The 27,139-nt window shown below is 37.9% G+C and overlaps 1 protein-coding gene across 2 annotated transcripts; it reads right to left on the reverse strand.

The window, feature by feature from the left end:
- Positions 1-2,366: 2,366 nt before the first annotated feature.
- Positions 2,367-27,034, reverse strand: DCAF13 (DDB1 and CUL4 associated factor 13; the record flags this gene model as incomplete). Of its 2 annotated transcripts, XM_080693521.1 has the most annotated exons (11): positions 2,367-2,454; positions 4,022-4,185; positions 5,040-5,175; positions 6,965-7,129; positions 9,051-9,133; positions 10,179-10,256; positions 14,884-15,039; positions 17,019-17,108; positions 18,604-18,711; positions 19,122-19,321; positions 26,965-27,034. In XM_080693521.1, the coding sequence occupies 11 exons, from the start codon at positions 27,032-27,034 to the stop codon at positions 2,367-2,369; spliced, it is 1,338 nt and encodes a 445-aa protein (XP_080549647.1). The 2 variants fall into 2 exon arrangements, with proteins under 2 accessions (XP_080549647.1, XP_080549648.1); XM_080693522.1 differs by lacking the exons at positions 18,604-18,711; positions 19,122-19,321 and having other exon boundaries at positions 26,965-26,997.
- Positions 27,035-27,139: the final 105 nt, after the last annotated feature.

The following is a 27,139-nucleotide window of genomic DNA, read 5'->3' on the forward strand; positions in this document are numbered from 1 at the left end:
CATGTGTGTGCAAGTGCATGGGTGCACACCTGCTGGAAGCCCGCTTCCTGCTGCTGTCTGATCTTTGAGGGCCCAGCCACCAGGGTCTGCAGTGTGACCTGCTGGGGCTCATTCCCACCTTCACTGGACACCTGCCCTTTTTTCTGTCTGTGCCTAAAACCCCTGGATAAATATCTTGTGCTTTCTAGTCCATTAATTTTTACTATCTAATGCAAAACCCATTCCATAACTCCCTTATCTGGGGAAAAAAAAAACAGACCAAACCTGACATATTATTTGATTTTGGGTGGGAAGTTCCAATATAGTATTACCAGAACAGGTTCTCTCATTAGCAGTGATATAGCTGAATAAGAGATCTCAAATTTGTTTTGAAAATAGCCAGACTGCATTTCTACTTACCCCTGCAGTACGTCAGAACCGGCGGACATTTGATAAGCACTCTTCACCTCTGGAGGGCATCCTCCTTCCCCAGCAGGAAGGTTTTTAATGTGCGCCGCTATAGTATCCTGCTAAGACATTATACTACTCTGGAATTACTTGTTTTCATGTTTATCTCCTTTGAGACACAATTCCTTTCAGATTTTCATAAATTGAATACAGAGATTAACTATGGATTATAATAAGGCATTCCTTTTGGGGTTCTTATGGGGATTAAAGGTAAATTAATTTCCATTAAGTACATGTATTTTGCAGTGTTGTGAGTATTCAATAAACATTCGTTGCTACTGTTACCAGTACTAAGAAAACCTGGGTCCTTATACCCAGGTTTGTCTAGTATCTCTGTTGGTGGTGTATATTCGGATATGGAATGCAGAAAATGTATTCAGGGGTTGGAGCAAAACAATGAGTCCATTTCCACATACTGGCTTCATGCTGAGGAAGAGGAGACACTAAGCTGATACTGTCCTTCATTCAAAATAACACACAAACTAGGACTGTATAATACATGTTAACTAAGTAAAAGAATGCTCACTCAGTATAACACTTAACTCAAAAAATTGACTGACTTAATCCTAGCTATTCAATAATTTATTTATTTTTTTTTGGTGCGGGTCTGGGGTTGGAACCCAGGGACATTCAACCTCCGAGCTACACCCCCTGCCTTATTTTTTATACTTTAGTTTGAAACAGGGTCTCACTGAGTTGCAGAGGGTCTCACTAAATAGCTGAGGCTGTCCGCGAACTGCAATACTCCGGTCTCAGCCTCCTGAATGCTGGGATTACAAGCGTGCGCCAACACGCCCGGCTGCTATTCAGTAATTTTAAAGAAAGGGATCAAAGCAATGTTTTTAATGCATGCATGTATAGCACTATTAGGATGTTATAATAGCTCCAAACTGAAAAACACAGATCATGTTCCAAACTCCCCATCATCAAATAAACAAGTACTTATTTCGAACTTTCTCATATAGAGCTTTGAGGTCCAGTATGAATCATCAACATCTACTTGGGTTGCAACCAATTTTGGATTCACTGTTCCAACACTCAAAGCTAACCATGAATATTCTCTAAAGACATCGTGTCTTGATTTCCTGATTCACCTTTCTGGACCATGACACAGTCATTATTCAGGGTTTTCCCTTACTTTTTCTCTAAAAATAAGAAAAATAGGGATTATAAAACAATAGGTTGAAGAACAATCTGCTTCCTCTGTTTCCATCAAAGAAAAGGGTCACAGCAGTGACCAAGTGGCAAGTCTTATCAAGACATTTGATAGACTTTCCTCCTTGACAGGCTACTATAAATCTTTTCTACTGACTTACGTTTCTCTATCTCCTTAAGTCACCCTTTTATACTGTCACCATTTTTATTTCCCTACTCAGGCTCTACCCTAAAATCCCTACTTGTTAAAATGTCAGGTACATTTTATTCAAAAATATTTTGAACTAGTAGTTATATTTCAAAATGGTCAAATCGTGCTCCCATCTCTAGATTAGTAAAATGCTCAAATTATAGGAAATTAATCATGACTTTAACCAATCAGCTTCTGTTGTGTGCAAGGCAGAGACATCACCATGGAAACCACAGGCTGTGGCATAGGCAGTGCCAGTGACTCAGCAGGTGGACTTCTCATCATGGCAGTGATACCTGGTGTCCTGACAAGACGCCAGGCAAACGTCACAACACAGCTGGTTCAATTTTCAGGTGGTACATACACGGACAGCTTGCTGGGTTAAGGCTGATTTTAGATCAGCCAAAACATCAATAGGAAAAACAGAAAGAGGAAGATCAAAGTCGAGTGGTGAGAAAAAGGAAAAACCACATTCATGTTTACTATTAAACTAAAGCCAGTACTTTTATTTACAGAGTTCCTGAATCAAAAGTATCAAATAATTACACATCAGGATCGGTAGGAACACCAAATATTATTTCACAACTGCCACCACGTGTTTCTTCTTCTCTGATACAATTGGCACAGATCCAGGTTTGCTGTGTTTAAGACGATTCAATTCCCTAGAGATAAACAAAGAACAAATATATATATATATGTAAGTTTATGAGAAATCATCTCAAAAACATCATAAAGCACTCTTTCATTAGAAAAGCTACTGAACAAAAATTCACAATGAGAATAGATAAGAGGTACAGATATTAACTAGAAATCAGATACATATTTGTTTCTTCCCCTACTATCTGTGTCTTTTACTAAGTTTAAAACCTGCCACAGTTACTGAAAGGTACAAAAATGATTTGATTTCATCTCAACTTCTACTCAAAGACAGCAAAGTAACATTCATTTGTATAGTCTAATTTTGTGTATGTGTGTGGTGGGGGATACTCAGGGCTGAACTCGGGAATTTGAGCTACACTTCAGCACTTTAAAAAAATTTTTTTTATTTTGAAACAGGGTCTCACTAGGTTGATGAGTCTCACTACTTGCTTGAGGCTGTCCTCAAAAATGCAATTCTCCTGCCTTGGCCTCCCAAGTATTTGGGATTACAAGTGTGTGCCACAACATCTGGCTAGCCTAATTTAAAAAAAAAAAAAAAAAAAAGCTCTTAGAATTTGTGATACTTTACATTAATTCAGGTATTCCAAAGAGAATATTCTACAGGAGAAATGGCACTGGTTGGGGAAAATTCTACTTTAGATCCAAAATGTTAGACTTCAAATCCTATGATTAAATGTGTCAGAATTATTTTTACTTGAGAAACAAGCACTATGTGTAAGTTCTTTGAATTTTCACTTGGAAAATACAAAGTACTGAGGGCCATGGTGGCACACGCCTATAATCCCAGTACTTGGTACTTGGATGAGACAGAGGATCACAGGTTCAAGACCAGCCTCGGCAAACTTGAGGGACTCTCACAGCATAGAATAAGACAGGGCTGGGGTTGCAGTCAGAGGCAGAATGCTCCTGAATTTAATCTCTAGTACTACAAAAAGAGAAAAAAGAAAAAAACAAGGAAAATATACAGTATCTCATCTTACAATATCTCATAATTACATCTACCTTAGAAATAATTTTTAAACATCTCTATTTACAATAGTTTTTAAATATGAGAAGTACATTAATTTTGATAATTTGATTTCATTATATAACTTTAAACCTATTCATTTTTTTTTTTAGTACTGAGGACTCAACCTAAGAGACACTACCTCTGGGCTACAGCCCATCCCTAGCCCTTTTTATTATTTTGAATAATAAAATAAGGATTTTATTAAATTCTTAGGTCTCTCTAACTTGCTGAGGGTTGGCCTCGAACCTGCAATTCTCCTATTCCAGCCTCCCAAGTACTGGGATTACAGGCGTGTGCCACTGTGCCCAGCGTAAACCTACTCTCAAAAAAAGGTAATGGAACTTCTCACATTCTTACATGATCATTATTTCCCTTTTTATTGGGAAAGGAGAAAAAAAAAAAAAAAAAGACATCTTCTCCAGAGAATCTTTGAGGGCATCTCTACAGTTCCAAAGCCTCTTAACCACTCCCTGGGAAGGCAGTTTTTGTTAGATTTGGTGAAATGAGACAGTGAAGTCAGAAAAGGGTAATGGAATGGAGGCAAACATCCCAGCACGTACTTTCGTCGACGAGCTTCCTTCATGATGCGCTGCTCCTGAATCTGGCTGTAGATAGACTTCGGTAGATGTCGATGACGAGATATACGTTTTATGTGAGGATAATATTGAAATTTCTCCTTCAATTTCTGGTTATAATCCTTGGCTGCTTTTTCTCGTGATGTAAGCTTAAAACAAATGCATTTTGGTATTTTTAATAAATAGTGGCTCCTCGCTTTTGTTTCTGTATAAAAAAGTTAGAAGGTACCTTTCTCTCCCCCAAAACTAAACATTTCTGACATGCAACCCAAATTACCAATGTACTAGTGCCCTTTATGAAGTTATGTCTACTCTGCAAACACATTTCCTGAGGCAGCATGCCCACAACGTGGAAAGATGCCAACAGATACAACAGCAGCGCTGAAGAAGGGCTGTGTGCACACTGAGGACCTCCTCTAGGTCAATAAAAGGCACCCACACCAACCAGCCTGCTATTTATTTATATATGTGTAAAGATACGCAAACAGAAAAGAAGTATTTGATTATAGATCTTATTTAACAAATGTTAAGATAGTACAAATTAGGACATTTAATAACGAATAAAACCTAGGCACAGTACAATACTTACTAATCATTAAACTTGCTTTCTAAATTTACTTTTTATTTAAGTTTTTCAGTAGCTTGGATATTAGAAAACCTTACAGAGAGTTGCAGCCTTTGAACTGCTCAATTGCCCTTCTGCTAACAGAAGACAGAGGATTTTCCTAAATTCTAAGCTTTTAATCCCTACATCTTCTCTCTCTACCTCAAAGAAGACACAAAGAAACCCAGAAGATTCAAATACTACCAAACATCTGATTTAACAAAAGAACTCTAAGGGTGCTCGGACATGAAAAAAATATCACTACAGCCATATTTTTTTTGTTTTTTATAGAGGTATCAATTGAATCAAAATAGCTAAAGCATTTCAAATCTCGCAACAATATGATATCCAAAAAAATCAGAACTTAATTTTGACACAGAAAAAAATGGGGTCTCTTACCACACCCAATTTTTCAGAAGCATTAGCTTTCCACAGACGAATGTTCATTTCATCAGATCCGCACATAATATACTTGCTGTCAGAAGTCCACTTCACACAGATAACATGCTGCATTCGTTTTGTGTGATAGACTTCCCTACAAAAGAGGAAGTAGGTTAAAACTCTCAGAATGTTTGTACAAGTTTTCTTTCACCCATGGAATATCAAGTATTGAAAGATTACTTTTGAGTTCTAAAGGAGTTTAAGAAGAAACTTCATAAGTTATTTTCAGGTATTTTATTTTTGATTTTTGCAGAACTGGGGATGGAACTCAGGAGCATTCTCCCTCTGAGCTATGCCCCAAGCCCTACGTTTTTATTTTTTATTTTGAAACAGGGTCTCATTAAATTGCAGAGGGCTTCACTAAGTAGCTATGGATAGCAGTGGTCTGCAATCATCCCAGCTTAGCTTCCCAAGTACTGGGATTACAAGCATGCGCCACCATGCCCAGCTTTTGTATTTTTATTAAACCCAACTAATACAGTTCCTGTTAAGTGCTATGGACTTTTTAAAAAATACTCCCCCAGAGCCGGGCATGGTGGTGCATGCTTGTAATCCCAGTACTTGGGAGGCTAAGATAGGAGGATCGCCCAGGGTTGAAGCCAGCCTCAGCTACTTAGTGAGGCTCCCAGCAACTTAGTGAGACCCTGTTTCCAAATGAAATATAAAATTGGTCTGGGAGGATAGCCTGGAGGTAGAAAGCCCCTGGGCTCCACCCCCAGTACCACAAAAAGCAAAACAAACAAAAAAATATTCTCCTAAGAGAATTTATAATCCAGTAAAAGAAATAAATATAAACAAACTAAGCAAAACCAGCTATATAGAAAACTTTACAAAACAGAAGGCATAAATTATGATTTTAAAGCAAGAGTAACTTCATAACAATAAGAAATGGTCTGCTCTTTAATACTCCCCCAACCACACCCCCAATTTAGTTTAGGTCAACAACTACATTTTTTTCTTCCAAATGGAGAATAAAATACGTCATTCAAAGAACACACCCTGATATACTGAACCTGATGTCTGATTTTTGCTTTTGGCATACTGTTTAAAAGCTTATTTGAAGTGAGAGTTGATTTACATGTGTGAAAAAAAGCTACAGAAGTGTCTTCTAAGTTGAGGTAAGAATCATTTAATAAATGAAGATGTGAAATATACCTATTTGGAAAGGCTGTGAAACATGCTAAGTGGATTCACAGAAGATACTATATTGAGAAGTGTTAGAGCATTAAAAACAAGTAAAAGGTCAGAAAAAAGAAGATAAGACTTCTGAAGAAATAAATTTTCCCAATCTGGACTAAATGATTCAAAATTCAGATTACACATGAGAAAAAAAACAAAAAACATGTTCAATAAATTATGCACAGTAAAAGCAAAGCCATAGAACACAACCCAATAAAATAAAACTTATATAAATTAAAATATTTCTAAAGTATATTCACAAAATTAGTCTATAACATATTGTTTCTAAGAGATATGTTTTAAGCACTTAGATGAATTGTAAGAAATTTATTTTCAAAAAGGGGAGAAAATAAGAAAATAGCCAGCTGGGCGTGGTGGTGCACGCTTGTAATCCCCGTGCTTGGGAGGTGGAGATAGGAGGATTGCTCAGGTTCGAAGCCAGCCATGCTGGCTTAAGAGACCCTGTTTCCAAATTTAAAAAAACAGTATAAAATAGGTCTGGGAGTGTAGCCCGGAGGTAGAAGGGCTGCCAAGAACCCCAGTACCACCACCTAAAAAAAAAAAAAAAGAAAGAAAATAGCCCCATTATATCATATACACATAACCATAACCAGCCACCCCTCATAAAAGACAGGTAATGATAAGGAAGGAAAGGGAAAGAAAAGGCACAAACACACACAGGTGGCTTGTTGGTAATCACATACCTGCTTCGACTCTTGGCCACAGGAAAGATTCGAATAGATTTATCAAAACTGGCGGACACAAACTCTTTCCCCGTGGGGGAATAATCCACGTCAAGCACTGCAGACACGTGATCCATATGGACCATCAAAGGAGTGTCCAGTGAACGCATATCGAAAGTATATAAGCTGTAAAATATTTTTGAATATTTGATGCACATTTCTAAAAATCCTCCATATGCAGTTGTAAAAGACACTAGTGAAAACATTACCGATTAAGCAGGGTGTGGTGGTGCACACTTGTAGTCCCAGCATTTGGGAGGCTGAGACGGGAGGATCACAGTTAAAGGACAGCCTCAGCTACTTAGTGAGGCCCTTTGCAATTCAATGAAACCCTGTTTTGAAATAAAGAATAAAAAATAGGGCTGGGGGTATAGCTTGGAGGTAGAATGACCCTGAGTTCCATCTCCAGTACTGCCAAAAATAAAAGAAAAAAGACTGATTACCGAAATAACGCACATCTAAATAAATAACTCAGTTCTGTACAAAAGCAGGTGTTGAATAGGAAAAAAAAATTAACTTTGGGAGGGGTAATGGAGATTGATTCTGGAACATTCTACCTCTGAGCTAATGCTAGAACTGTTTTAATTTTGAAATGGCCTTGCTAAGGTGTTGAAGGTCTCACTACGTTGCTGACGGTGGGCTTGAACCTGCAATCCTTTTGTTTCAGCCTCCCAAGTGCCACCATACCTGGCTCCAACTATTTTTATTATTCCTTAAGATTATACTTATACACAAAAATACACTTCTCTCTTTAAAAATATAGAAAATATGGAAATTTCAAGAAAAACAATACTAAGAATACAACATTATCATTAATTCTGTCACCCAAAGAAAGTCAGTTTGTACAGTAAAGTGTGTGTGTGTGTTACTGGGGAGTGAACCCAGAGGCATTCTACCTGAGTTACAACCCCAGCTTCGGCAAAATATAATACTTTAAAAATAACATGTAAGCTGGGCGTGTTGGTGCACTCTTGTAATCCCAGCATTTGGGAGGCTGAGACAGAAGGATTGCAGTTCGAGGATGGCCTCAGCTACTTAGTGAGGCCCTTTGCAAGTCAGTGAGACCCTGTTTCAAAATAAAGAATAAAAAATAGGGCTGGCAGTGTAGCTTGGAGGTAGAATGGCCCTAGATTCCATCCCCAGTACTACATAAATAAATAAATATTTAAAAGAACATGTAAATTGGACATTGTGGTACATGTCTATAATCCTAGTACTTGGGAAGCTGAGACCGGAGGATCGTAGGTTCAAAGTCAGCCTCAGCTACGTAGTGAGGCTCTCAGCAACTTAGTGAGACCCTGTTTCGAAATAAAATATAAAAATAGGTCTGGGAGTATAGCTCAGAGGTAGAGAGCCTCTGGGTTATACCTCCAGTACCATCACCCCCCCCCCCTAAAAAAAAAGAAGAATCACAAGTTTAAGGACAGTCTCAGATACTTCATGAGATTCTCAGCAACCTAGTGAGACCCTGTTTGGAAACAGAAAAATAGAAAGGGCTGGGCTGTAGCTCAGAGGTAGAATGCTCCTAAGTTTAATGCCCAGTACTTAGTGAAACAGAGTGATTAGTAAAACATATGCAGTTGTGAGCAATTTCTGATAGAATATTTTTTTGTGTGTGGTACTAGGGATGGAACCCATAGGCATTCTACCTCCAAGCCACACCCCCAGTCCTATTTTTTATTCCTTATTTTGAAACAGGGTTTCACTAAATTGTAGAAGGCCTCACTAAGTAGCTGAGGCTGGCTATGAACCTCATATCCTCCTGTCTCAGCCTCCCAAGTACTGAGATTAAAAGCATGCACCATACCAGGCTTATAATACTTTTTTTTTGGTGGTGGTACTGGGGTTCCTGGAAACCCTTCTATCTCCGGGCTATGCTCCCAGACCTATTTTTTTTTTTTTATTTAGAAACAGGGTCTCTTAAGCCAGCACAGCTGGCTTCAAACCTGCACGATCCTGTCTCCACCTCCCAAGCGCAGGGATTACAAGCATGTGCCACACACCTGGCGCTTATAATACATTTTTAAAAAGAAAAAAAAAAACTTACTTGTAGTCTTCATTTGCTGCAGTAAAAATAAAAGCCTCCATAGGGTTCCAACAGATTGTATTTGTTCTCATATCTAAGATAACCTGAGAAAGAAAAAGCATATTATCTTATTAACATGAAATCAATTATTTTAAAATGAGTGTTAACTACTTCATTCCTTCTTTTTCACAGATTTAAGCAAATATTTAGTAAACACCTGTTATGCACCTAGAACTCAGCTCAAAGTAATGGGAAAAGAAATTAATCAATAACTGTTTTCTGAATACATGGGCAGAGCTGTAAATATGAAAAATAGAAACATGGCCAATACCTGGTGCCTGAACTTCAAATAACTTACAGTTTAGTCAGAAAAATGAACACAGATAAGGAAAGTTAAGGTACAAATAAATAAGAAAAAAAAAAAAACTGAATTATGGGCAAAATTAATGGTGAGCTTAAGGTTAGAAGTATAAAAGAAATATTTTAAAAGTATGATTTGAACTGATCTATGATGATAACAAATTTATTCTAGTGTTCCTCAACAAAATACTATTGATATTTTGGGAAGGTAAACTTTTGTTGTACACGACTGTCCACTGTACCTTCCCAATAACTGCTCCTGTCATATTTCCAAAACTATACCTTATGGGAAAGTATAACCACTGATTGAAACCTACTATAACTGGAAAAGACAGAAAAAATACCAATAGGGGCTGGGATGTGTACATAGCTCAGCGGTAGAGTGCTTGCCTCGCATGCTTGAAGCTCTGGGTTTAATCCCAACACTGGGGTGGGGAGGGAGGAAGACTATGGGTAGTCTAGTAGATAGAACACTACACCGCTAACAACAAATCAAGAACGCATGGAGCCTGAAATATTATTAGTGTTAAACAATGGGATGCAATACCTGTCACTAATAACTTTCAATGCAATAAATACTAACTAGATGCCTAAAATTTATTGGCATCTTGGAAGACAGAAATTTAAGACTGTACAAAGCAACAAGAAGCTGAGAGAATGCCACTATCATCACTCTGGGGCTGGAGAACATCTCTAAGAAAATAAAACAGCTTGAAAACATTTGCTACTTATTTCCAGTCATCTGGCTTGCAGAAGAATGCTCAAAGCAAAGAAAAAACTGATACTCACCTTTTTCAGAGGAGTAGCTTGTCTCATATCATACAGTACTATATTCCTGTCAGAAGCACAACTTCCCAAGATAAATGTCTAAAAAACAATTAGAATTAGAACTGCCAGTTAAAAGTCAGGCTTGGCAGCAGACCATGTCTATTCAGTACCCAAAGAATTTAACACCCTTAATCTTTGTATTAAAACTCCAAGTTTTAACATTACAGCACATTTTATGATGGTACAATAAATCATAATCTCAGCAACCTAGGTTGAATATATTCACTGCTAAATCCCCGTGCGTGTATTTTGGATGCCAGTGGTGGCACTGTATAGATAATATTGTTTTCTAATTTATAAAAAATATTCTTTACTTATCTGTTCTTCAATTTAGACTTACTGTTTCTCACTAGAAATAATGTGTGTGTGTGTGGGGGGGGGGGAGATACACTGAGGATGGAACCCAGGGGCACTCCACCTCTGAGTTATACCCCTAGCCCTATTTTGTTTTTATTTTATTTTTGGTGGTACTGGGGTTCCTGGAAGCCCTGCTACTTCCGGGGTACACTCCCAGACCTATTTTATATTTTCATTTGGAAACAGGGCCTTTTAAACCAGCAAGGCTGGCTTGGAACCGTGATCCTCCTGTCTCCCCATCTCCACCCTCCCAAGCTTGGGGATTACAAACCCTGCCACTATTTTGTTTTTATTTTGAAACAAGGTTGCTAAATTCATGAGAGTCTCACTACCTGCTGAGGCTATTCTTAAATCTGAGATCCTCCTATCTCAGTCTCCCAAGTACTAGGATTACAAGCATGTACCACCATGCCCTGCTTATAAATAATATTTCAACAAGTATTTTCATGCAGTTAAAATTTTTTTGAATTCTCTGGAAAAATTTCAGAAGTGACATTATTGCATCAAAAAGTATTAACAATTTTAAGGCTTTTGGTATTTAGGACTTAGAGCTGTGCCAAAATATACTGTAAAGTGTAAATATGCTAATTTTACTGCAACTGGGTGATATTGGTGGCCCATGCCTGTAATCTCAGTACTTGGGAGCCTGAGACAGTAAGGTCTCAAGTTCAAGGTCATCCTTGGCAACTTAGTGAGATTCTATTTCTAATTAAAAATAAAAATAGGGCTGGGGCATAGAGTTCAAAGGTTCAATCCACAGTACCACAAACACACACACAGACACAGACAGACAGACAGACAGACAGACAGACACACACACAGAGTTTAATATTTATATATTATAATTTCTTCCCTTTTTTGTGGTATTGAACCTAGGGGCTTTCTACCTCTTAGTTTGACCCCAAGTCCTATTTTATTTTTTCCTTTTGAAACAGTGTCTGTCTCAAAAGTTGCACAGAGTCTTGCTAAGCTTCTGAGGGCCTTGAACCTGTGATCCTCCTGTCTCAGCCTTTCAAGTAATGGGACTACAGGCATATGCCACCATGCCCATTTCTATTTATTTATTTATTTATTTATTTAGGTATTGGGGATAGAACTCAGGGACTATCTATCCTTGAGGCATACCCCCAACCCTTTCTAATTTCTATTTTGAGACAGAATCTCACTAAATTACCAAAGCTGGCCTTGTGATCTTCCTGCTTCAGTTTCCTAAGTAGCTGGAATTACAGGTGTACACTACTGTACCTGGCTCTATACAGCAGTATTTTCTTTCCTTTTTGTTTTTGGTGGTACTGGAGATGGAACCCTTCTACCTCCGGGCTACACTCCCAGACCTATTTTTTATTTTTATTTTTATTTTATTATATATATATATATACACACACACACACACACACACACTATATATATATATATATATATATATATATATATATATATTTTTTTTTTTTTTTTTTTTTGGTGGTACTGGGGTTCCTGGAAGCTCTTCTACCTCCTGGCTACACTCCCAGGCCTATTTTATATTTTTATTTAAAAACAGGTCTTTTAAGCCAGCAAGGCTGGTTTCGAACCTGCATGATCCTCCTGTCTCAGCCTCCCAAATGCTGGGGATTACAATACAGCAGTATTTTCTAAATACATAAATCTGCTTTTTCAGAAGTTAAATATTTCCTCATATTTGTTAAATTTCTACATAAATTAGGCCTGTCCTTTATCTAATCAGTTTTAAGATGCTTCAAATATTTAGCTTATTACTAAGTCAGTTTCAAATGTGTAAGACACTTGAGGTAGAAACACTTGGTGTCAAGTGGAAATAAGCCTCTACCATCTAGTGGAGCCCTTTGTGGCACCATTCCTCCTTACTCATGGCTCCCGACACCACAACTCCTAGCTTCTGCCCATTACTACTTCCTATTGCAAGTATCTCAGGAACAAGAACAGTTGTTCAGCAAATAGGTGTACAGCCTGCAACTGTGTGACTAGTTCAAACAGAACACCATAAAGCTATCGTTAGAACCACTCTCTCTTTCCTGTCCTTTCCAAAGCTTCTCATGTCAACAGCTGCCACTCTAGGATCTCCCCTAACGATTCCCCCCAATCTTTCTTGGCTTGTCATTATGTCACCTCAGGGTATAACCAGGTTCCATTCCTAGAACAAAGACTGATCTGAGCAAAGTAAAATATTCTACCTAGAATGACAGTTTTACTGTAGATGTGACAATGCTCAAAATAAACTTAGGGCTTTACCACAATTCTAGGTTTCAATATTTTAACAGAAAATTAATTATTCATGATGAGAAGAGACAAACATACTTCATTTGCTCAGAGCAACATGCCCTTCCATTAGGTTTAATATAGGATAAGTGACATGCAAACCATCTGCTTTTACCAGAGTTCAGAAGGTTAGTAACAAACAAAAACACAGCTGAACAAACAAAGCTGTTATATAGGCGAGTTTGAAGAACATGATTCCTAGGTCATTTCTAATAATGGTGACACAGACAGATGTTCACCAAAAGAGAGAATAAAAAAAATTTGTTTCTTTAAAAAGTAAAAATCACGATCTGTGTTTGTTTATTTTATTTTAATTTTTGTGGTAGTAGGGATTGAACCCAGGGCCTCTTCTATACCCCCAGCCTATTTTATTTTTTTATTTGGAAACAGGGTCTTGCTAAGTTGCTGAGGCTGGTGGCAAACCTGCAGACCTCCTGGCTTAGCCTCCCAAGTACTAGAATTATAAGTGTGCATGACCATACCCAGCTATTGATCTTTATAGTAATAAGATCACCATCCTGAATTTAGGTAGTACTGTTTAAAAATGTTCACATGCATTGTTATAATTTATACCCAACAAATGTATGCAATACTCTAGAAAATAAAAATAATCTCATTTAAAATAAAGAAAAAATAGAAGAACCGTGACTTGGATAAGGTCAATGCAAAAGCACAATGGCAGGAAACAGTTCTGACTCAGCTTCACAAGTAGGATAAAACATTCTTACAAATTGCTTGTGTTTGTAGCTCTGCACTGCAAGGTCAGCTTGACCCACAAGACCACGCTTCACTTCTATAACCAAGGGGTATATGGGAAAGGAAGACAAAGGACAGAGTGAGATACTACAAAAACTCGAGGCAGGGAACAGCAAACATGTTCTGTAAAAGGTCATAGAGTAAACACGTGGTTTCTATGGCAGTTACTCAATTCTGTCGTCATAGTGAAAAAGCAGTTCTAGAGAGTATGTAAGCATGAGGGCCTACCTGTGTTCTAGCAAAACTGCGTAATAATAGCAATGGGCCACATATGGCTCACGCATTACTTTGCCAGCTCCTCCTCTAGACTTGTATCCTCTCCCAGAAATGTGTATGTAGGCATGGGCTGATGATAAGAAGGGTATCCCCTGCTTGCTTGCCTTCTTGGTAGTACCTCAAGGCCAAGATCACATGAACAATTTTTATCCTCTTCTACTCTGACTTAACTTCTCTTCCCTCCTTGTACCAGTTTGGCTGAGTATAAAACTTGCATATCAGGATTTCCTTTTACAAAATCTGTAAGTAGCCTCCCGATGGCTTCTAAAAATCAGCTTATACTTGCAGTAATTTTATTTTCTTTCTGAAGGAAAAAGCATCTTTACTGAGTCTCCTGGACAATGAGTTTACCTACTGTTCCATATTCAGAAAAAGCTCAGGGAAAGGTATGGAGTCTAAAGGCTAGCTTAGGCTTCAGGCCATCCTCCATTCCCAAGTTTACACCTGAATACATAACATGTAATGGCCAATTTCCCAACTTTTCTTTTAGGCTGGGATGGAACTAGGAATCACAATTAAGACTTCTGAGCAAAGAAAAATATAAGCAATTATCATACAATCCAGTAACAATCATGCATGTTACTATGAAGCACTGATACCCTATGATTTATAAATACAGAAAACAATACTCATGCTCTCTATTCTGACCAAGAAGGTTAAGAGAAAAAGAACACTTTCCCTAGAGTATAATCTAGAGAACATGAATACTGAAGATATAAGCAAAACTAAAGTTAAATGGTCTAGTATTTGCTTGGATTCCATCCCCATGAGCACATATACATATCCCTCCTCTAATGATCCTTAACATTGCTATCTTAGACTAAACTTTAGGCAAACATGTTAAGATTTGATATCGCCAAGATACAATCTAGAAAACTGACCAAATGCCCTCCAAATGTTAAATTACAGAAAATTCTTTTTATCATACATTCAGTTTCCTAAACAGCTCAAATTAGTAAATAATAAGGAAATAATAAGAATATATTTTTAAAAAGAACATTACCTCGATTGGGTTAAATTTAACACTATTTATACTGTCAAATCCCCAAGTCATAGAACAAATAGGATTGGTTCTTTCTTCATCCCAAATGTCTACTTGTTGTCCACATGTGGCAAAAACAGGATCTTTCCAATGATGATCAATTCCAGTATACACTGTCTTTAAAAGGAGAGAAGTCAATAAAGATGGGTCTCTTTGCTACTAGGTCAAATCAGCTGATTAAAAATTTAAATATATTTATCTACACACTCTTTTTTGGGGGGAGGTACTGAAGACTGAGCCCAAGGGTGCTCTGCATCTGAGCTACACCTTCAGCCCTTCAGTACTGTGTGTGTGTGTGTGTGTGTGTGTGTGTGTGTGTGTGTGTGTGTGTGTGTAACCCAGGGGCTTTTCTACCTCCGGGCTATACTCCCAGACCTATTTTATATGGAAACGGGGTCTCACTAAGTAGCTGAGGCAGGCTTCGAACCCGTGCATCTTCCTCTCAGCCTCCCAAGTGCATGGATTACAAGGGAGCACCACCATGCCCAGCTTAGCCCTTCTGTATTTCTAAACAAGGTCTAAGTTACAAAAGGCTGGCCTTGAACCTTTGATCCTGTCTCAGTCTCCCAAGTACTGGCATACTTTTTTTTTTTTTTAAAGGAAATTCCTGTTCACAAATAAACTTCTCAGAAGCTCCTCCTTGGAAAGAAGATACTTTCCAAGGGGGGAAGCATCATAAAGAGCTAAGACAGGGCAGGGGGCGAGGGGGGGGGCACGCTTGTCATCCCTGCACTTGGGAGGCTGAGATAGGAGGACTGCACAGGTTCAAAGCCAGCCTCAGCAACTTAGTGAGACCCTGTTTCCAAATAAAATATAAAATAGGTCTGGGAGTATAGCCTGGAGGTAGAAAGCCTCTGGGTTCCACCCAGTACCACCAAAAAAAAAAAAAAAAAGAGCTAAGACGGTTTACAAAATAAAACTAATTTTGTTTTAGAAACTACTTTTATTATATATAAAGTTTCCTAAACAGAGTTCAAATTATTAAACAAAGAAATAATAAAAATGTATTAGGTAAAATTAATTTACCACCTAAGAATCATTTCTATCTCATATTGATACTCTATCCCATGTTCCTTTAAGAACACTTGTAAATCCTTGACACCTGAATCAGAACCTAAATACATACTAACTCGAATACTGATATAAAGTGATTTAAAAAAACATTATATAGCCAGGCGTGGTGGCACACTTGCCTTGGCCCTTGAGAGATGGAGACAGGAGGATTGAGCAGGTTCGAAGCCAGCCACGCTGGCTTAGGAGACCCTGTCTCCAAGTTGAAAAAAAGTATAAAAATAGGTCTGGAAGCCTGGAGGTAGAAAGGTTTCTAGGAACCCCAGTACAACCAAACAAACAAACATTATATATACACAGTCTAAAGATTAAATCAAATTTTAGAATTTTATTTGCTTATATAAAAGTGTATGCTTTATAAAACATGGGTACACCAAATGCTCTGAATTATACTGAAGCTATAACTAACTAAACCATATAATCTCAGATGTGAAACAACTGGGAAGAAGTGTGAACACAATTTTAATAAGAAGCATCCTATCACTATAATCCTTCACTTCCTAAACGATTCTTTGAAGTACAAAGTTCTGAGCGTTGTGTAAGATCAATGAAGATATAAACGTGAGAGCGGAGGCATTGGTTCTCCTAATATCTACCCTGTTCATAGATCCCCAACTTATGGGCTTACTGCCTTCTTTCTGGAGTCAGGGGGCCTTAGCATCCTCCTGGATGCTTCTACTGCCTTCTTGTTTGTATTTAATACCTCTCAACTGCATCTGAGGTATCAATCAGTTACTTTGGAAATCTATGTAAGAAGATTTTCTTCCAGGGCCTTCCTATAAGAAGTACTTCACTGCATCCTCTAGCTAAAAACAGAAATCAACTACTACAATAAACGACAAAGAACTATTCAAACTTGTTGGTTGCAAAAGACCTTACTGCATTAAATGTTGCTTCAAATAGATCAATTATTATAGAACAAAGCCTCTAATTTTTTAAATCTTTTTTCCTATTTGGAAATTATAACTGACATGATCTATAGAAGGATTGTAATAGGCACAGTACAAGCCAGTTTCTCTTTGTACCTTTCCCAGTATTGTATGCAGTGGCTCTTCCTCTTCTCCGTAGCCTGGGCCATCCATTTTCCACTGCTTCACAGTTTTGTCATCACCCACCTAGATATATTTATTTTATTATGATAAAATAAAGCAACAACAGTCACAAATTAGAAGTTGTCAACATATATATCAAATTATGAGTATTTTATTTAAAAAACAATATATTTTTCCATTACCATATTTGATGCATTTATACCCCATATCCCACCTTGTTATGAAAATGACAAATACAAAAAGTATCTAAAATTAAAAATAAAATAGTATGAATAGTGCAAAAGGAAAGAAAAAAATAGAAGGAAAGTGAGGCTATAAATATAGCAAAATCTGTAGTGACAAGGATGGCATTTCAAAGTAGGTAGAAAACTGAATTACAACGAAGTAGTTTGGAATATAGCATTAATCATTTTAAACATTTAAGCCAATCTGACGCCTTATATGATAATAAAGTTCCATATGGTTTCAAATGAAGTAAAAGAAATAAAAGAGAGGAAAATGCTACACACAAGGCATTTTAATAGTCTTGTAGTAAATAAAGCTTTATTTTTTCAGCATGACACAGGACTCTAGAAACTATTAATAGTTTTCAAACTGTGAATTGCAGATCCCTGAAGGACCATGAAAACTTTTCGGAGGGTCCACCAGGTCAAAAGTATTTTATAATGTTAGTAAAGACATACTTTGTCTCTTCACTGTGCTGATAGTGGCAAAGCAATGATAAGAACAACTCAGAGGCCAAATAAGGTGAAGCAACAAACTACAGTAATTTACCCTTGGGTATCTGGCAGACATGTATAAAATGAGGTAAAGCAAGAATGCAAAATAGAACGTATTATGTAGCATGGCCTGTGGTTAAAAACAAAATAATCATATGTGGTACTGCACTACATATACAAATGCGTTGCGTGTCACTTATCCTAAATGTTTGGGTTAAGTATTTCAGATTTGTAATATTTACATATACATAATGATATACCTTGGGGATGGGACCCAAGTCCAAATAGAAAATTCATTTATGCTTCATATACACTAAGGTTACTAAATCCAACCACTACTTTCTGCTGTTTTTCAAGTCCTCAGGGTAGCAGATTATAGCAAAATAAGAATACTCAATGCCACCAAGCTATACACTTCAAAATAGCTAAAATGGCAAAGTTTATGTTATGTATATCTTATCCCCCCACATCCTGCAATGATCTCTTACTACCTGACAGAGGAAGTATAAATTATTAATCTTAGCAGTGAAAATCCTTCAGAGTAAGTCAAATTACCTTTGTAACCTTATCTCCCTTAATCCCACTTCTCAGTGTTCAGTACATTAGTTCAATGATGTAAAGTATTCATGAGATTAAAAACTATTGGGAAGATCACAACTATTACAACTATTGGCTAGATGACATTAAAGCCAGGACTTTTCAAAGTTTAATAAGCTATTTATCCTGTGAAACTACAAAAGGACCTTAGAACAAATAAATGAACTAAAAATATTTTATCCAACTGGATCATTCTTATACATGTTGAAAAGATTTAATGAAATCAATAGTAGTATACTTACAGTAAAAAAAGAAGTCCCACAAAAGCGAGTACATATTCCTCGTACAAAACCTTCATGTGCTTGTATTGTACGGATACATTTTCGTTTAGTCAAGTTCCAAATTCTAACCTATGATGAAATTTATGGGAAACTTCAGTGAATTATAAATGTAAATTGTTCAGGCATAAGAGTATTGCACTTGGAGAAAAAGAAATTCGCCACTGAAAAGGCAATGAATCACTCTAGCAGGCAACTAAAACAAAAATCCTTTGGATTAAATGAAGTTCTGAGTCATTAATAACATCCTCATTGAAAAAGCTCACTTAAATACTTTATCATAAACAGAATTATTTTATTTGCATTAAGGTAAATACTTAAGATTAAATAAAAAACTACTAAATTATTACTTGAAATAGAATTTAGTCTTAAGAATTTAGCTGAAATCAATGTAAAGCCTTCAGTAACTAAAAACTAAAGAAAAAATATCTGTAATATAAAATGTCACTGTTTAAAATAGCAAGGTTTAGGATGACACTTACCTCTCCATCACATGCCCCTGAAAGGACAGTAGCCAGGCTCTCTGGGTGCTTTGCTAGGCAATTGACTCCATCTCGGTGTCCATCCAGGGAAGCAAGGAATGGTTTTGCAAATACACGTTCCAGTTTGGTAGCATTCAAAGCTCTTACATATTCTCGTGGGACTTCAAAAGGATGTAAGGTAGGATCATAGTTTCTTGGAACTGCAATAAAAATAATCCTTCTCAATAAATTAGTTCATATTTAATATTTCCTGTGGAAATCCTCAGCTAATCCTTCAATCTGTTTTCCAATAAACCTTTAATTAAGGCCATTGTTTTATGCCTAGCATTATGAAGAATACAAAAGTAGAAGATTTGTTGTCCACAAACCTTTCTCAAACTACCAGAAAACCACCAGTTGCAAATATACATAAACGGATACACACACCGCCTTTCCTTCTATTTGTTCTAGGACACTCTTTGACTGGTTGCACACTCTCATGGACTGGGCTTCTGACAAGTTATTTTTTTGTACTCATTCCTGGCACAGTGCCCAGCGCAAAGCAAGTGCATGATGAATGTCTGATCTCCTCAACTCAAGTTGCCTGCGAAGCAGAGAACACTATTCATTTCTGGGCGAGTAGCACACAGCCTATATTCTTTCCACAGGGCGCAGAGACAAAGAGGGCACAATAGAAGGCTGTTCAGGATAGGCACAGGCGGAGAACATCCTCTTTTCCCCACACAAGCAATCTCCTGAGCAGAAAAGAAACACTTCCTTTCTTATTGCTTTTCTTTGGATTATATCTTTATGGTTTGAATCTCTCTCCTGTCTCTTTTTCTGGTCTTCCTTTTCTTTTTTCATCTCTCCCTTGTTTCTCCTTTAAATATTCAATCTTAATTTTTTCTTCATTCCTCTTGCCCATTTTTGCTTTTTCATCTTTCACTGAACCTTTTTTCTCATTTTCCACATGACCTTTTTTGTGGTACTGGGGATTGAACCCAGGGGGCATTCTACCTCTAATTTTGAAACAGGGTCTCAATGAGTTGTAGAGGGTCTCATGAAGTTGGTAAGGCTGGTCTCAAACCTGTGATTCTCCTGCTTCAGCTCCCAACACTAGGATTAAAAAAGTACAACACCACAGCCAGCTTCCATTTGCCACCCTTTTATTTTTCTTCTGTTTCTTTCCCTCTTGATGTATTTTAGTATCTTTTGTTAATTCTTATTAATCAGTAATTTTTTAATTCATTATTTTGTCCCCTTTTTCTCTATTGTTATTTGTGAGGTGGTAATAGTTGTTTTTAACTGTCCATAACTGTATTTGTCTCCCTGCTTTGTTTTAATGTAGCAGGTGTTATTGCTATTGTGTGATTTTTTTGTGTGTGCATGTGTGTATGTATGTATGTATGTATGTATGTATGTATGTGTGTGAGTGTGAGAGAGAGAGAGAGAGAGAGAGAGAGAGAGAGAGAGAGAGAGAGAGATAGAGATAGAGAGATAGATGTGCTAGGGATCAAGCCCACTGCTCCAAGCATGCTGAGCCTTAAGCACATTCATGGGGTGTTTTGCTATTAGTTATACCTCCAACTCAGCTGTGAGAATCTACACCTCAATCCATTCATAACTTAGCCCCCCTTGAACTTTGGAGAATATTTCAATTTAAAGGATAAAGTAGGAGTTTGGAGGGGTGGTGTATACTTTAATATCAGTACTTGGTAGAATGAGACAAGAGGATCGCAGGTTTGCAGCCAGCCTCAGCTACTTACTAAGGCCCTCTGCAACTTAGTGAGACCCTGTTTCAATATAAAAAATAAAAAAATAGGGCTGGGCATGTAGCTTGGAGGTAGACTGTCTCTGGGTTCAATCCCTAGTATGACAAAAAACAAACAAACAAACAAAAACCCATGAAACATGGTAGATAAAATCTCCTAGCCTAGCCGATGACCCAGCCTTAAGTCCCATTCCTGGTCAGCAAAAGCAGAGAGAAGTGACACAACTGCTGAGGACATCATTCCGATGAGTGAAGCACAGGTAGCTTCCATACTGCCCATCACTGACAAGTCTGGAGTGTAACTGCAGGACGTGCACCCATATACGGAGCTCTCTACAGCACACTTCTAGAGGGTGCCCACTCATGTGAGACCTACAAAGAAAGTGGGTCACTCAGCTCCAATTCAGGACGCACTGTGTCAAAACCAATTAGAGCCAAAGAAGCCACAGGGACTCTTAAGAACCCCATTTGGAACAAAACTCAACAATCCACATAAACCAGTTTCCATAAACACATCATCACTAAGAAGGCCCTCACAACATGAAAGTGGAAGAAAGTTCCATCTATCCCAGCAGATGTATAAATCCTAACACAGAAACATAAATGTGAAAAAACAAGGCAATATGACTCCTCCAAAAGTAAAAAACTCTTTAGAAAAGGATTCCAAATACATCAAAGCGAACAAAATGGCAGGCAAAGCATTCAAAAGACTGTTAAAACTGCTTAGCAGATTCAAAGATACAAATAAACAGATGAATGAATTAAAGAAAACAAAGTAGAATATTAAAGAATAATTTAGAAGCCGCCCATGCTTGTAATCCCAGGATTTGGGAGGCTGAAACAGGACGATTGCAGATTCATGGCCAGCTTCAACTACTTAGTGAGGCCCTCTGCAACCTATAAGACCTCGTTTCAAAATAAATAATAAAAAAAATAGGGGTGGGAGTGTAGCTTGGAAGTAGAATGCACCTGGGTTCAATCCCCCATTTAGAAAAAGAGGCAAACAAGGCCGGGTGTGGTGGCGCACGCTTGTAATCCCCGCGCTTGGGAGGCAGAGACAGGAAGATCACGCTGGCTTAGGAGACCCTGTTTCCAAATAAAAATGTAAAAATAGGTCTGGGAGTGTAGTCCAGAGGTAGAAGGGCTTCCAGGAACCCCAGTACCACCAAAATTAAAAAAAAAAAAAAAAAAAAAACCAGTTTAAGTAGATTAACCTAGATTATGTAAACTGGGTATGGTGCTGCACACCTATAATCCCAGTATCTGGGAGGCTGAGACAGGAGGATCACAAGTTCAAGGCAAACCTCCAGAACTCAGTGAGGCCCTTAGCAACTCAGCAAACCCTGTTTTCAAAAAAATAAAAATAAAAATAAAAGCTGGGTGTGGTGGTGCACACTTGTAATCCCCGCGCTTGGGAAGCTGAGACAGGAGGACTGCACAGGTTCAAAGCCAGCCTCAGCTACTTAGTGAGGCTCTCTGCAACTTAGTGAGACCCTGTTTCCAAATAAAATATAAAATAGGTCTGGGAGTATAGCCCAGAGGTAAAAAGCCCCTGGGTTCCAACCCCAGTACCACCAAAATAAATAAATAAATAAATAAATAAATAAATAAATAAATAAAATAGGGTTATTGCCTAGAGGTAGAAGGACCCTGAGTGCCACCCTCAGTAACACAAAACAAACTATATTAAGTAGGAAAAAGTAGAATTTGAAGAAAAGGCGAATGAATAATCACACTCAGACAGAATTAAAGAAAAAAATAAGAAACTATAATCAGAACATACAAGTTCTCTAGGACAGCATTAAAGACCACACTTAAGACTGATAGGTTTAGAGGAGGGAGTAGAGAACAAGCTAAAGGCATAGAAAACTTATTCAGTGAAAACAGTTAAAGAAAGCTGGGCATGGTGGTGCTCGCTTGTAATCCCAGTACTGGGAGGCTGGGACAGGAGGATGGCAAGTTTACCGCCAGCCTCGGCTACTTAGTGAGGCCCTCTGCAACTTAGTGAAACTCTATTTCCAGATAAAAAATAATAGGACTGGGGGGTGTAGCTTGGAGGTAGAATGTCTCTGAGTTCAATTCTCATTTCTACGAAAGAAAAAAAGAAAGAAAGAAAAGAAAAGAAAGAAAGGAAAGAAAGAAAACAATCTAAGAGAAAAATTCCCAAATCTTGAGAATGACATGACTACCCAGGCACTAGAGGAATAGAAGAAGGCATGGAAATACACATGATCAGAAAAAACTTCTCTGTGACACACAGCTAAAATGCTAAAAGTACAGAACAGAGAAAGAATATTAAAATCTTCAAAAGAGAAGTACCAAGTCTCCTATAAAGGCAAATCCCTCAGAATAACAGCAGACTTCTCAGAAGAAATTACAAAAGCCAAGAGGGAATGAAATGATGTATTTTAAAGCCTAAAAGAAAATAACTGGCTGGACATGGTGGTACACACTTGTAATCCCAGCATTCAGGAGACTGAGACAGGAAGATCGTGGTTGAGGACAGCCTCAGCTACTTAGTGAGGCCCTCTGCAATTCAGTGAGACCTTGTTTCAAAATAAAGAATAAAAAAATAGGGATGAGGGTGTAGCTTGGAGCTAGAATGCTCCTGGGTTCCATCCCTGTACTAGGAAGAAAGGAAGAAAGAAAGAAAACTGCCAATCTACATGACTATGCCCAACAAAGTTATGTTTCAGAATTGAACAAAAAATAAAGATTTTCCACAGTAAAGATAAAATTAAAAAATTTGTGACCACTAAACCAGCTTTACACTAAATACTCAAAGGAACCGTACACCCAGATAAGGAAATAAGGTAAACATAAGACAAGAACATAAGAAAAAAATAAATCACTCCAGAAGAATAGATAACCAAATGAGAAGTAGAAAAGAATCCAATGTGGTTACTGCAATAAACTATCTGAATTCTAAGATGATGAATAAGAATAAAGAAAAAGCACAAATTATTAAAAAAAAAAACACATGACAGGAACTAGTATCTTTCAATAAGAACTACAAATGAAACCTGATTTCTCCAACTAAAAGATGCACTAGAGTAGCTAATTGGATTAAAAACAAGACACAATTGTTGTCTGTAAGAAAGTCCATTTCATTAGCAAAGATATACATAGAGAGAGATTATATGTAGATAGAGAATGATATTCCAATAAAGTGGCAGCTTAAAAAAAAATCAGGAATCGCTATAGTCATATCCAGAAAAACAGACTTCAAGCCAAAATTGGTCAGAAGAGACCAGGAAGGTCACTACATTATTGTTAAGGGGTACAACCCATCAGGAAGATATAACAGTTCTAAATATATTTGCACCAAAAGTCAGAGCACGACTTTATAAAATGAACACTAAAACAATAGTAGTCAATGACTTCAATATCCCACTCTGACCAGTAGAAAATCAAGGCAAACTTAACATATCTACAGAATATTCCATTGAAAAGCTGAACACACTTTTCCTCCCCAGATGGTACACAGACTCTTCTCCAAAAGAAAACACATTTTAGGTCATAGAGCAAATCTTAACAAATACAAAGAAAAAAATAATTCTTGCATCTTGCCAGAACATAATGGAATAAAATGAGAAATCAACAGCAAGAGAAACTACAGAAATCTTACAAAAACATGGACACTGAACAATAATACACTTCTGAACAAACAGCAGGTCATGAAAACACTGGAGGGGATAAAAATCTATCAGATGAAAATGGGAACACAATCTTAAAAAAATCTAAAAAACCAACAAACTCTTAGCCACACTAACCAAAGAGAAGACCCAAATAAGTAAAATTTGGGTAGCAAAATTTGAAAAATCGGTAGCTGGACATAGTGGCATATGTTTGTAATCCTAGAGAGGGAGGATGGCAGGTTCGAGGACAGCCTCAGCAAGCACTGAGACTCATCAACCAAGTAAGATGCTGTTTCAAACTAAAATAAAATAGGACTGGGAGCATATCTAGGAGGTAGAATAACCCTGGGTTTAATCTCCCAGAGCCAGAGAGAGAGCAAGAGCGAGAGCGAGAAAAAGAGAGAGCGCAAGTGAGAGGAAGGTAGGTTATTACAAAAGATATTACTAAAACAACAGGATCATTACATTTTTTTTTTTTTTTGATGTACTAGGGATTGAACCCAGGGACATTCTACCTCCGAGTACACCCCTAGCCCTTTTTTTAAAAATTCTTTATTTGAAACAGGGTCTCACTAAGTTGCAGAAGGCCTTATTAAGCAGCTGCAAATGGCTGTGAACTTGTGATCCTCCTGTCTCAGCCTCCCAAGTACTTGGATTACAAGCGTGCGTCACAACGTCCAGCTTATATTTTTAAAAAATTATATGTTAATAAATAAAAAAATTTAGAAGAAATGGATAAACTTCTTGACTCAAATAATCTACCAAAATTGAGCCAAGAAGATATAAAAATTCTAAATAGGTCGAAAATTAGCAATAAGAATAAAGCAGTAATAAAACGTTTCCCAACAACAACGCCCCAAGGATAGATGGATTCACTGCTGAAGTTTACCAGACTTTTAGAGAATAGTCCCTCAAACTATTACATAAAAGAGAAAAGGAAGGAACTCTTTCAAACTTTATAAAGCCAGTATTTTCCTGCTACAAAACATGATAGGGCAATAACATCAACAACAACAAACTACAGACCAATCTCCTTAATTTGAAAATAAACACAAAAATCCTTGATAAAGTACTTAAAGCTGGGTGTGGTGGGGCATAATTTATAATCCCAGTACCTGAGAGGCTAAAACAGAAGGATAGCAGATTTGAAGGCAGCCTCAGCAACTATTGAGGTCCTCTGCAATTTAGTGAGTCTGTTTAAAAAATAAAGAATAAAACAGAGCTGAGGGTGTATCTCAGGGGTGGAATGCCCCTGGGTTCCATCCCCAGTACTGCCAAAAAAACAAAAAACAAAAAACCACCAGTGGCTTCTACCCCTGGGATACACCTTCAGTCTTTTTAATTTTGAAATGCGGTCTGTTTATATTAACGCATTGGTCTGGAATTTGCAATCCTCCTGTCTCGGCCTCCAAAGTACCAGGATTACAAGTATGTGCAACTGTGCCAGGCTGAAAAGACGGAACCCAGAGGCACTTTAACTCCAAGCTATACCTTCAGGCCTGTTTGTTTATTTATCTTTTATTTTAAAACAGAATCTTGCTAGGTTGCTGAGAATCTCGTTAAATTGCTGAGGCTGGTCTTGAACCTACAACCCTCCTCCTGCCTCAGCCTCCCAAATATTGGGATTACAGGCATGCACCCACATTCGGTAAAAATAGACTTTTTAATAAATAGTAACGGGACAACTGTACATCCGCCCATAAAAATTTTAAAGTAGATCTTTATCTCTCACCCTATACAAAAATCAACTCAAAATGGATCAAAGACCTTGACTTACGAACTGAAACTTTGAAACTATTAGAGTAAAACACAGAGAAACCCTTCAAGATATTGGTGTAGACGACAATTTCCTGAACGGAACTCCAACTGCTCAGAAATGAATAGCAAGAATTGACTAATGAGATTACACAGAATTAGAAAGCAAAGGAAACAATTCAAAAAGTTAAAAGAGAGCCTGCAGAATGGGAGACAATGTTTTGCCAGCTATTTATCAGACAGAGGACTAATATCCAGAATATATGAAGAATTTTAAAAGTTAGCTGACTGGTGGCGCACGCCTGTAATCCCACAATTTGGGAGGCTGCGACAGGAACATCGCAGCCTTAGCAACTTCTAGAGACTCTCGGCAAAACCTAGTTTGCCTAGTTTTTCAAAACTTTAAAAAAATAGTAAAATAAAGTAAAGCTGGCTGGGGATGTAGGTCGGAGGTAGAATGCCTCTGGGATCTCAACCCTAAATCAATTAATCTCTCACACACACATGCACGCACACACTCGCACACACGTTAACAACAAAAGAAAACCCAATCCATAAGTTGACAAACGAGCTCCCTATTTCCGCAACAGCCCCAAGTGCACCGAGTTTGCCTTGCCCAAAGAGCACCTGGAAAGCACCAAGTCGGAGCGCCAGCCTTGAACGCAATAACAAGGCCTCCCTTGCTGTCAACTCGTCTCACCTCTCTGTAAGTCCAGTTTGGTTTCCCGGACATAGTTGTCCGGGTTCCGACTCAACATCTTCACCTTCATCTTGGCGGTGCTCCCCGGCGGGCTCCACGCGCCTCCTTACCCTGCACTCGGCTCGCCGCGCACTCCACTTCCGGCTCCCCGGGCACTTCCGGTCACGTGTCCCCC

This window comes from Muscardinus avellanarius (assembly GCF_963383645.1).
Source record: "Muscardinus avellanarius genome assembly, chromosome: 4".
Classification (NCBI taxonomy): Eukaryota; Metazoa; Chordata; class Mammalia; order Rodentia; family Gliridae; genus Muscardinus; species Muscardinus avellanarius.